Below are 12,914 nucleotides of genomic sequence, written 5' to 3' on the forward strand. Positions count from 1 at the left end.
TTCAGCGGCGGTGCAGCAGCAGCAGAGGCCCCATTAGCTAAAGTGGTGCTTCAGGTTAAGAACAGTTTCAGGTTAAGAACAGACCTCCAGAACGAATTAAGTTCTTAATCTGAGATACCACTGTATATGGCTGCAGTCGCATAGAGAGGTATTTGCTAGAATGGAAATACTCTGGGCCTGGGAGATTTTTGGAGAACAAATCCACTGTACTATTTGACCCTCATGTTTTCTGAGCCAATTTTCAACCAAGAGGTCTGATTTTTTCATGTTTAATTTTAAGAGAGTCCAATGTTCCCAAGAGCCCCTAACACACTTATCTTTTCCATCTGTGAGTTTTATCTAATTCTCAGTAAAATTCTACTCCTAGAGTTTTAATTTTAAGAGCCAAGCCAAAGCAATGCTGATAAAGCATCATAACTCTCCTGGCCCATGTTTTCTGTTGGTAGAGATGATGGGAGCCAAGTGCAGAGAAAGTAACTAAAACTGTTTTGTTTTGATTGAGCTTTTGTGGAGCAGAGAAGTTCTTGTTCCAACTGTACTTTCGGATGACATCAATGTCTAGAATGCTGTTTCTAAAAGGCTGCAGTTCCCTTAGTGGTTCTGTCGCCTTCAGAGAGGGAGGAAAACTTCATTTGCTTGTGTTTTCTAGGAGAGGGCATAGGGCTGTTGCAAAGAGCTAAGAAGACTGGGGCGAGGGGGGGCATGGACCTATGGGCACAAATGTGCATAAAATTTACATATACTAATTCATGTGTACAGATACAGATATAGAATTTAAATGTCCAAGAAAGCAGGGCAACTAAATTGATATCCAAATCACACACACCAATAAATTATTCAGTAAACTGGCACCTCTCCCTCGATTGCCTCAGATTGCTTCCTCTTTGAATCAATTAATTTCCTAAGAGATCCTGCTGTAAGTAAATTCAGTTCCTTTCAATTACCCCCATCCTCCCCCCCCCGTATTGTATCTAGATAAATTCATATTTGTCTTGTATGTAAATAGCCTTGAGATGGTAGTTTAGAAGGTGATTAATAAATGGATGATAATGTTAAATCAATTTATTTCCCCAAATTATTGTCCTAGTCAATAATCCATATCATCACCCCAATTCTGTTTCCCCTGAATTCTTCACCTACACAGAAGTATGTGAGGCACTTAGAAAAAGATTCAGGATGCCATTGAGCATATCCCTGGCAATGACCCACCTAAGTGACTAACAGTGCAATTCTAAAATACTCTAAAATAAGCACCATTGAATTAGTCCCAGATAAATGCATATAGCACTGCATCCTAAACCAGCTTTTTAAGGAGTGAGACCCATTGAATACAGTGGGATTTCCTCCTGAGATAACATGTAAAACAGTGGTAACCAACGTGGCGCCCTTCAGAAGTTGTGAACTACAACTCCCATTATCCCTGATTATGCATTGGCCATGCTGGAAAGGACTGGCAGGGGTTGTGGTTCACAACATCTGGAGGGCACGACATTAGCTACTCTTGATGGATAGGATTGTGCTACAAGGATGCAAGCCTAAGCACACTTACCTGGGATTGAGCTCAATGGGATTTCCTTCTGAGTAGACATGCATAGGATTGCACTGCAAGTAACCAGGCTGCATCATTTTGGAAGGACCTGTTTCTGATGCACTTGGTTCTTGGACCTTGGGAGAGGATGACTGCAGAGCCCAGGGGCTTAGTTTCTGTTATTTGTTTCTGCAGTCTCTTGTGTTTTTTGCAGCTCATGGGAAAGAAAATAGCTGGGGCATTAAAACGCTGGCCGAGTGCCTCAGCAAGCAAGGCTCATCTTTCACGCTCTGTGACAGGCACTTTCGAACTGTGTTCCAGGGAACCAGGGGTTCCTCAGAAGCTTATCGGCGTTCCTCAGAGAGAATCCAAGGAATGGCGGACAAGCTTCACTCAACGCATCATGTGCAATTGTGTGAAAATGTTTGGTGCATTCTATGCCACCCTGTCAGTTCAAGCAGGACAGCAGTGAGCCTGATACCCTTCCTCCCCATGAACTTGACTATGTGCTCTAGGCCCCTAGAATATTGCCCTGAATACTTTGCAGCAGAATGGGATTTCTAGTGCAAATGCACCTGTTCCCAACACACAGCCAAATGAGATATGGCAGCATTAAATTCATGTTTCTACTCGGGCTTGTGTCACATATGTTGAAAGAAGGGGTGGTGCCTGATTTCAAAAGCAAAAAGGGGCTTGCAGGTGAGGAGGACAGAGCCCATCTGCTAGTAATGCACTTCTCTGCAGCCCCTCTCCCCAAACGCTTTATCTCACAGCTGAGAGCCAACTCTGGAGTGTGGGGAGGTGCTCAGTATAACACCCAGTAATGAACTGCTCTCTTGCAGGTAGCCCTCTAGTGGATTTACCTAGTGGTAGTTCTCCTCCAGTTAGAGCCTAGTAGTTTGCTATTTTAGGTTTCCCACAGTGTTCCAGAGCAGCTTTTACAAATCTGGTGCTCTCCGGATGCTTTCTACTACAACTCCCATCAACCCCAGCTGCCATGGTCAATGGTGTAAGGGATTGTGGAAGTTGTAGTCTGAAACATCTAGAGGGCACCAGGCTGGGGACACTTTGTCAGGTACTCCAGGGCACTGTGGGAAATTGTAGGCTGCAGTCCTATAAGCACCATTGAACATAGTGGAACATATATGCACAAGCAAATGGGATTGCACTGCGAGTTTGTTTCATCTAATATTCTGCTGCTACTGGGATGTTTATTGCTGATTGGTTTGCAGGGAGGTCCATGAATTGGAGAGGAAAGAGAGCCAGAGGGAAGTAACAAGATCCTCTGGCATGATTGAGCTGATTTCTCTACATGCCATGTAGGTCAACTGCCTTTTTATATCACTAAGTATTCAAGTGAACTGCAAACTGGTTTGTGCATGTTGAAGTGCTCTTTTAGAAACCTGATTTTGGCAAACTGCTCATCTGATAAGTTTTCTCTTCTACCAGGTTTCAAAACGGGATCTCATTGATGCATTTAAAGCATGCTTGTTGACTTTGGTTGAATGTACACAAGTCTATTATTAGTTATTTATATTTATTTAATTTGTATACTGTACTTCATCTGAAAATCACGGGGCTGTTCACAACATAAAATTAAACATGAGAACACAAAATACATAAAACAAAACCAATAAAGCCCCTCCCCATTATTATTTTTAAAAAGGTCATAGAATGTTCGTCATAGGCCTGGTTATAGAGGGGGGAAATGGCCTGGCACCTAAATATATGTATTGAAGGTGCCATGCGAGTCTCCCTGGGGAGAACATTGCAGACACAGGTAGCCACCACAGAAAAGGCTCGTTCTTGTGTTGCCACCTTCTGGACCTCTTGGAGGAGGCACACAAAGAAGGACCTCAGATGATGATTGCAGGGTCTGGGTTGGTTCATATGGTGAGAGGCGGTCCTTGAGATATTGCTCCCCTGAGCCATTTAAGGCTTTATAGGTCAAAACTAGCACGTTGAATTGGGCCCATAAACAAATTGGCAGCCGATGCAGTTGAGCCAGGATAGGTGTAATATGCTCAAACCGTCTTTCCCTGGTGCGCAACCTGGCTGTCGAATTCTGCACAAACCAGTTTCCGAACCAACTTCAGAGGCAGCTCTACCTATAACACACTGCAGCAATCTTAGAGGTATTATCCTGTATTGGGAAGGCCTCGGTTTTGCTCCTAACCCCAGGTTTAGAATTGCAGCCTAAATTTTGCATGTTCAGCAGCTATAGATAAGGCTATGATTCTGAACCAAGTAGTAAGACATTCCTTGAAAATATCATCAACCAGCCCTCCTTCAGGAGCACCAGGACTGTAGTTAAGAAAAAAAAAGCATAGTGGAGGCAGAAATAAATGCCGCAAACCTTCCCTGTTATGCACATAGACACTGGAACTGCAGTTGGATTTCCCCTTTGCTCTGCATGCAAAGTCACACAATAACAATTTTCTGAAACATTTGATTTTCATCTCCGTCAGAAAGATTAAAGGACACGTCCTTTCATTTCCAGATAAATAGTTTGCTGCTGCTAAGCCTGAAGTGAGCCATTAGAATGCAGCCTGCAATCTACAAGTTGTTGGAGTGCTTCAGTTGTTTTATGCAAGCGAGAGAACAGAGATCACAGACTTGATAGTCCATAACCGAGGAAGCCTGTTGTGACAGACACCAACTGAACAGACTTGTGATATTGTTTTTCAAAACATGACAAAACAATGGTGAAGCTATGCATGGGAATGTCTCATACCTCATATTTGTCTTTTTAGTTATGCTTCTGTTTCTGACCTGTATTTGGAAATATGATATAAATGAATGCACTTACTTCATTCTCTGCATGGCTTAGAGAGGGTGCATATTCTGGAGCAGGCACCCCCAACCTGTGGCCCTCCAGATTTTTTTGCCTACAACTCCCATGATGCCTAGCTAACAGGACCAGTGGTCAGGGATGATGGGAATTGTAGTCCAAACATCTGGAGGGCCAAAGGTTGGGGATGCCTGTTCTGGAGCATACCATTTGAGAATTTGTTGATGCTATATATAGGGAAAATTGCATATTCTTTTTCTCCTCCCCGCACAGAAGCCCTCAAGGTGGCCAACAGGACCCCCCTCCCTTCCTAATGACATTTGAACTGTTGTCGCACAATCACTGAAGTTATTTTTCAGTCCTTGCACAAAACAGACAGGCACAGTGAATGCTCTCTCTATTTTCCCTGCTTCCCTTGTGTATGCACGTTTATGTAGCAGAACTATGCATTAAAATATGACTCAGTTGGAAACTGGACACTAACTGGAAATTCTGAAGAGGTGTCCTAAGGTTGTCTGAGTCAATGTGCTAAACATGTGAAGCTGCCTTGCACTGAGGAATACCACTGTTCCAGCTAGCAAAGGGTCTAACCTTTTTAGACCCAGCCCCCCCCCCCCATTCAGCAGAAACATGCATTTGAGGACTCATTCCTTAATTTTAATGTTTGTGTGGTTATAAACTGTCTTAGGTTAGACTGTGGTTGCATTCAGGTCTGGGAAATATTGTGTTAGTTTCACTGGTTACAATGCTAGCTCTTCTGTCCCATTTTCTAACCTTCCTTTCACACTCCAGTGCCTATTGCGTTTTGACTGATAACACCAGCCTGTCTCTTTCATTTACACCAGTGGGTGAGTTGTGACTTAGCAGCAAACACTGTTTCTACTCCTCCACCCTTTCCACACGTGCATACTTCTTTTTCCCTGTGATTCCCCCATAAAAACAGCAGAAAAGAATTGAATGCTGATATAATGCCCCAAAATTCGTCTCTGTACTCTCATTATTTTCTGGGTTAAGGGGGCTGCAAATAGATTTTTTCCTGGAAGCAATTAATGTGGAAAGGTATGCTATATATTCTGCTAGATTTCCAGAAGTGGCTTTTGCACCATGTGAAAGCTCAAATATAATGTGGATATCAACAGTTATGGAAACATTGGGCAAATGGAGTAAGTCTCTGTGTGAATGCAGCCTGTAACTCACCCAGTAGTGGGTCTCAAGGCACCAGTTGAAGACCACTGGTCTGTTCTGACTGGCAGTGGACAGTAAGTCCTTGCTACTGCATGTCCTTTTGGCTGAAGATGCCAGGGTTTGATCCTTCTGCATGCAAGACATGTGCTCTAGCAGTTCTGCCATCTCCCCTGTACCTTAGTGATGGAGGACTGCACTTTGCCAAGTTGATCAGAGTGATCCCAGGTTTTGATTACCACTTGACATATTTGTGTGTTGATGGGGTGGTGGTGGAACTATTACAGTATTAAATTGTGGTTTGTTGCACATTTAAGTGTCATTTAAGTGTCTTTAAGTTGAAGAACTGGGAAATTGACGCCCTTGGCTTCATTCCTGGGTTTCAAAACCCACTTCCAAATTGTGCTAGCCCATGTTCTCAGATGGGGAGATTTGCAAGTCAATGATGTGTTTGAATAGGCATTCAGTTAAGAAAATAAAAGGAATTAGGTTGGCTAAAGGATACAAAGGTACCTCTGACAGGTATAGCAGATGTTGCTTTATCAGAGAAAAGTGTTTGTTTTGGTGTGCTCAGGTAATAAGTAGCATTTGGTTTTATAGCTTGGAAGCTGGTTTTCTGTAGTTAGTCATAGAAAATTTAGGATGGAGATTCCACCATTCACTAGCAGCTCATAATGTAGCATGAAATGAACATAAATGTTTTAGATTCCTAACCCACCTCCTCTGAATGGCTTGGTGTTGGTGGTGATGATGACAGTGGTGGTGGTGATAAAGCAATAGAATAACATTCCCACTAATATAGGATACTCTTTTGAATTACAGTTCTGGGCCAGAGTTTGCTTGCACTGGCTTAACATTAGGCACCGAAAGTCAAACAAAGCTTTGCAGCGCTTTTGGCAGACATGCTCTAATTTGGACTTTGTCAAGATGACACAACATTTCTGTAGCTGTCTGACAGTATATATTGGTGTTTTATTTGTAAAGTAAATTGAACAGGGCAATTACAAGTTAAGATCATAACAGCATTCCTGCTATAATCCAGGATTATTGTAAAAACTTGCAGTTTCTATAACATATAGGAAATAGATGAGAAAATAAATAAATAGAGTCAATTGGGATATGCAGGGGAAAAGAAAGAGAACAAATTTATGGAACCACAGAAAGGGGGGGAGTTGAAAACTGATATATAAGAATTCTTTCTTTCTTTCTTGTTTATTTGTTATAAAGGAAAATCATTCATAAATAAATAAATAAATAATCAATCAATCAATCAATCAATCAATCAGTCAGTCATAAGAGCATTGAGTTTAGAGAGCTCCAGGCAAGGGCCGCATGTCTCTAAATCCTCCTGGAATGTCAACACTTGATTTTTGTCCTTCCAAGTCCAGTTCTAGTCGCAAGACTCATCCTTCAGCAAGGCTATAAAAGCGCCTTTCCAAGGTGATGTGCCACCTCCTGTGTAAAAACATTTTGTTTCCCACAAAGTACTAATTGCAGCACCTACTCAAAACAAACCATGCAAATATGTCACCTACAGATCATCACTCTTTAGTCTCTTTGTTTACTATCAGCTTGATAGCAAATCTGTTGAAATTCTATGACTGGGGGGAAAGAAGTGCTCTTTCAGCTTGAGTCATCAGAACTTCTAGCTAATGTTTGCTCAAGTGATGGCTACCCAATCTCCTATGGCTGCTATGTGACTACATTCAGCCCCCTACACCAAGGCCATTTATTTCCCCATGTCTATAATCTTCCTCTCTGAACTGTGCCTTCTTTCATTAGAAATCTCTTCTCCTGTATTTACCGTTTAATGGAGGGGAGGTTAATGGAGTTTGCCCATTGCTGATCTTTCTACCTACATGCAATTCCCAGCAAATGACATTCAAAGAATACCGCCTTTCACAGTGGAGGTAGAGCATAACTATCATAACTCATAGCCAGTTAACCTCCATTAATTTGTCGTATCATCTTATAAAGCCATCCAAGTAGGTTGGCATCACTTCCTCCTGTGAGAGTGAGTTCCATAGTTTAACTGCACTGCACTGCACAAAGAAGTACTTTTTATCTGTCTGAAAACTTCCAATGTTCTATTTCGCTGGATGTCCAAAAGTTCTATTGTTGCCCACTTTCTCTGCTCTGCACCTAAGTTTATAAACTTATATCATGCCACCTCTTGCTTGCCTTTTCTCTAAAAAGCCCAGAACATACATTTTCATTGTACCTTGTGCCTTTCTCTACTGGAAAGATAAAGCTTAGGTAGGATGCAGAAGCTTATTCAAAGAAACTTCCTTAAGAGAGAGGTTCTGGTATGTAGGTGAGGGCCTTCTCCACCTATGTTATGAAGCTCCCTCCTGTGGAAGTTCCAGGCAGCCTCTTTTCTCTTAGCTTTTCAGCACCCAGCTAAGACATGTTTATTCCAATGGGCATTTAACCTGTTGGGTTGAATTGTTGTAATATTTATCTCATTACTTGTACATTATTGTTTTACCTGCAAACCATTTCCTGTTTGCGGCATTTTGCTTGATTTTTTTTTTTAAAAACCCATGCTTTTGTATATTTTGTAAATGGTAAAAAGCCGCCCTTAATATTGGCATATACATCTTCCAAACATATAGAGGTATGTATAAAGCGCTCTTTGTTTCAGCTGTTCTCAGGTGGTAAGCTATTCATGTAGAATGTCACACCATTCAGATCTGGAGGTGCTCACTATATGAATGCCTGAAAAGAGAAGTTTGTGGTAAACAGTGACAGGAGCAGATATGTTGACAAATCATTACAAATCATCTTCTGTTTTTATGTTTATGATCTGTGAGCAAGTCCCAAGATTGATTCAACCTTTGGGTTTCAGTTTCAGAAGTAGACCTATGGATACTGGTTTGCATCCAGTACTATAGTTCCACTTGTGTGAGACTTCTGCTTGTGTAACAAAACATCTCCTTCCTCGTCTCTGAAGTCCACTGTGTACCCTCAAAAGCTGCACCAGAGGGTTGGGGTTCTTTGGATTAGATATTGGGAGAACATGGATAAGACCTCTTTCTTTTTAACCCTTTGCTTAGAGGTCCTCCAGAAGTTGCCAGTGGACACCCAACCAGCCACTGACCAGACCTGCTTAGTTTCAGCAAGGCTGTGATCTCATGTGCCATAAGACCACAACCCAGGAATGAATATTTTTCTTCAACCTTGTATTATGTCATGCAGGATGTACATAGTGTAGCAAATTTTAGCCTCCTTGTGCTGGAGGGAGCCGATAGCAAATCTCTGCTAATGGGATTTCAGCCTATAGTTTGAAATGAACTTTTGTAGTCAAGAGGCAATTTTAGTAAGTGATTTCCATACCTGGACAGCTATGGACATGTAAAGTGTGAATATATTTATATGTGTGAATTTCTGTTCTACTAATACTTATACTGTACGCCTCTAGATCCACAGTCTGTGAGTTGTTGATATTTGAGTTAAAAGTCTAACAGTTTAGCACTTGTTAGTCATCTAGATTTATGACCTGCATGGCAGATGATCAAAGGCACACATAGTGATTTGCTGCTTTATTGAAGCTTTGTCTCTTTTATCGCTGTGACAGATTTAAATCATTATAGTGAAAGCAAGAACAATTGGGTGCACTGCTATATTTTCCCTTTGCTGTAAGCCAAAATTAGAAGTGTCACAGCCAACAGTTTTGAGTTTTGTGAATCTTGGGGTCTTGGAGCTTACATGAACTTTCTTTTCCTTTCTGCTCAGAAAGGGAGGGAAACAGTCCCTCACTCACCAAGGCACCCCTTGAAGAATTCTCACTCTTCTGAAGCAAGGAAGGCCCCAGAGACTTAGCATTGTTTGACAGAGGCCTGAGGGACTTTGGAGACTATACTGTTATTTTTTTCTTTCCCAGGCCCTGGGTCCACTTATAGGGCACTGCATCTGGAGGTCAGCTGCAAGGTTAAGAGTCAATGCTGCAAGATTTTCATGTTCATATAAACTACATTAAGTGTGTTGGTTTTAGCATGAGGCCGTACAATTTGGCTGGCTAGAGAACCAAGAAAAGCTTGTGAACACATCTTGGTTTTTCAGAGATAAAAGCCATAGCTGTCAACTTACAGATTTGAAAATAAGGGACCAGCAGCCTTGAAAATAAGGGACCAGCAGCCAAAATAAGGGACCTGCAGCCTCACCTGTTCCAGGCACTCCAGTTTTCCTGTCCTCCTGCAGTCTGGTCAAACTCATGCTGGTAGTTTCGAGAACACTGTCCAACCAACTTTGTAACCAGAGGTTCAACTGAATAGAATCTGAATCACATGCACCACAAGGCCTATGCAGCCACAACTTAAGATGGCTCCCTGGCCTGGCTTTGCACTGCAAAGTTTGCAGCAGCACGTGTAACAAAATGGCGTCCAGCATTCAACCCCCCCCCTCCCCAGCTTGCATTAACTAGCCACACACAAGGCATGCAAGCTCCACCCCCCCAGTCGTTCTTAGACTTCTTATTGGGTGAGCAACACAACCAAGCAACACGGTTGGAGCCTCCCTCCTCCGGCAGGCAGGGAGGGAGAGGAGCTGCTTCCTTTGAAATTTAAGGGACATCATTTAAGGGACATTTAAGGGACATCCATCAATAAGTGACAGCAGCGGGGCATGGCGCTGGAATAAGGGACTGTCCCTTCAAATAAGGGACACTTGACAGCTATGATAAGAGCACACACTAAAAGTATTTAATGTGAGAGCATGAAATACAAACCGTACATTTGATAGCTATAACTAAGATTGATACAGTATATGCACCCTTCATATTTGCCCTGAGAGCATTACAGTGGTACCTCGGGTTACATACGCTTCAGGTTACATACACTTCAGGTTACAGACTCCGCTAACCCAGAAATATTACCTCTGGTTAAGAACTTTGCTTCAGGATGAGAACAGAAATTGCACGCCGGCAACGCAGTGGCAGTAGGAGGCCCCATTAGCTAAAGTGGTGCTTCAGGTTAAGAACAGTTTCAGGTTAAGAACAGACCTCCAGAACGAATTGAGTTCTTAACCTGAGGTACCACTGTATTGCTGAAATGAATTTCTGATACTACCTGACAAGCTACTGAGGACCCCAGGTTCAATGCTGTTCGAAAGAATCACACCTTTGTGAAATATAACAGTTTTTGGCTTATTTATAAGTAGGATTAGCCACTGATGAAATTGTTGAGCCAACAAATTGCTTATATGTGCTTATGTATTGACTATTATTTTAGAGACTCCCAATGGAGGAAGGAGGATTTGATGTTCTCTTGCCAAGGGAACAGATAACCCCTCCTAATGTAGTGCTTCCTTTTTAATGCAGAAAACAAGGTATCTTCTTCAAAAGAGCAGAAGTTGACATTAGGACATGATGTCACGTTATCCTCTGGATCTGTGTCAAAGAAAGCTGGATACTTTCCAGAGGAAACAATGCTTTTTATAATGAACTCCCACCTAACGGCCCTTTAAGTGGATTCTTTATGATTTCGTATAGGATAATTTATTCATCTTGTTGCCCTCTGTAGACAGCAAAGAGGGGGACACAGCATTATATGGTAGTAGTAAAATCTTTTACTGTGTTTGATACATCACTCGGGGGTTAGCAGAACCGCTGTTAAACGAATACTTCACAACTGACATCCTAGTTCCTAATAAATTTCAACACTTTCTTTCAGAATCCTTCTAAGGGCCTTTCTGCACAACCATTTTTTAAAAAGTCAATGAGTATTTGTTTCCCAGTTGCAGTGCACAAGCTGCAAGCATTTTGCCAAGACAATACCTTTTCTGTACGGTAAAATGCAGTAAATTTTGAAGGCAATGGGTTGTGTTAGCCATACACAGAGTAGACCCATTTAAATGATCAAGTTGATCATGACCAACTTTGGTACATTAATGGTCATTAATGGCCATGACTAACTTTGGTACATTCATTTCAATGGCTCTACTTTGGCCACATTTACCTCACGGCTTCCTTCCCCCCTGTCACCAGTTCTGAGAGTTGACAGGAGGCCTCTATTTCCCTCCCAGACCTGCAGTTCTCAGAGTTCAGTGTAAAGAGGGATTGATTTTCTTTAAAAAAATAAAAAATCATTAAATATATTGTTTGGTTACAAAAGTATCTGTTTTCTCTCTTTTTTTGGGGGGGGGGTCATAGCGTTGATCAGTTACATTCAGTGTGAGACATTAGTGTGGAAGAGGGATTGATTATTAAACCACAAGGACAATTGTAACTCTGTGAAGTGAGCAGAGGTCGCCTCACAACTCTCAGCAACTCCCTTAACAGACTTCAGCTCCCAGAATCCTTTGGGTGAAGCCATGACCGTTTAAAGTGGTCTCATGGTGCTTTAAATGGTATGGTGTGAATGTGGCCTCTGAGTAGAACTGAGTTGGATACAACCAGTGAATCTGCAGCCTTTGCAGTTACAGCACTCGCTGAAGTAGCAGGTTGTGAGGGGGTTAGCTACAAGCCTATACTTATTAAGGATTAAGCCCAATTTAACACAGTAGGACTTCATTCTCATCTTGGCTTTATTTATTGATGCAGGGCATTTTTACCCCACCCTTCAGTAAAATTCCTGAGGCAATTTCAGAGCTTGAGGTACTGCTATGCAGTTTTGGTGTTTTGACAATGCTATTGGCTTTCTAATCTTGGATTCTGCTTCTAATAATGGTGTATTCTTGATTGCTAGGGTGGCTACTTACACATCACCCACAAAAGGGGGGGGGACTGATGTAGATCTACATAAACTGTGCATACACTAATGTATAGATGCCCATTTAGAAATAACAATAATTCAAACAGAAGTACAGTTCATCTCACCACAGTAGGGAAGACTATGGCCAGGTGATATGCACACCTGCGTAGCCCGCTCTCCTGGTGCTAACTGCTGATAGGAAACTTCAAGACTCCTGCTTTTATGGCTTCTTAGGGCTGGACTGTCTTCTCTAAAGGAGGCCACATGGTCACCCTATTAATTGGGTGAGTCTGGTAAATGACAACTAGGCCCATGGCCTTCTGCTGTTGCCTAGATAACAGAGCAATGTCTTGCATGTTGCACTTCAGGCACTTGCTTCTGCTACTTCATAGCCTAGGTTCAGTTACAGGAATCCATGGAAAAATAGGCACTGGGACATGGTAAGCTGTCTTATACCAAGTCATATCATTAGTCGATCTAGCTTGGCGTTGTCTATACTGACTGTCACTGGCATTTGCAGTGCTACTGAGCTACACGAAGTGGCTTGTTTACGAATTGTTTCATATGAAATAGGCTGGAACAGTTAACAATAAAAGCATTATTTTTTAAAAAATACAGTAAAATAGTGGGAGGTCAATGCTGGAGACACTGTGCACCAACGGCAGATTTCAAGTACTGGTACTTGTGGTCTTGCAAGCACGTTTGGGGCAGGAGAGGTGATAGT

At 42.1% G+C, this 12,914-nt stretch overlaps 1 protein-coding gene across 6 annotated transcripts in view; it reads left to right on the plus strand.

Annotated features, from left to right (window-relative positions):
• Positions 1-12,914, plus strand: part of SH3PXD2A (SH3 and PX domains 2A) — a 260,873-nt gene that overhangs the window by 21,163 nt on the left and 226,796 nt on the right. For 2 of the 6 annotated variants that reach the window (XM_083505048.1, XM_083505060.1), the window contains exon 1: positions 11,753-11,950. The exons of the other annotated variants lie outside the window; for them this stretch is intronic. In XM_083505048.1, coding sequence (XP_083361174.1) covers positions 11,858-11,950 — 93 coding nt within the window. In that variant the 5' untranslated portion in view covers positions 11,753-11,857. Of the gene's footprint in view, positions 1-11,752; positions 11,951-12,914 lie in introns of those variants that run through there. 6 annotated transcript variants of the gene reach the window in all.

The sequence above is a fragment of the Podarcis liolepis genome (assembly GCF_965112155.1).
Source record: "Podarcis liolepis genome assembly, chromosome: 5".
Lineage (NCBI taxonomy): Eukaryota > Metazoa > Chordata > Lepidosauria > Squamata > Lacertidae > Podarcis > Podarcis liolepis.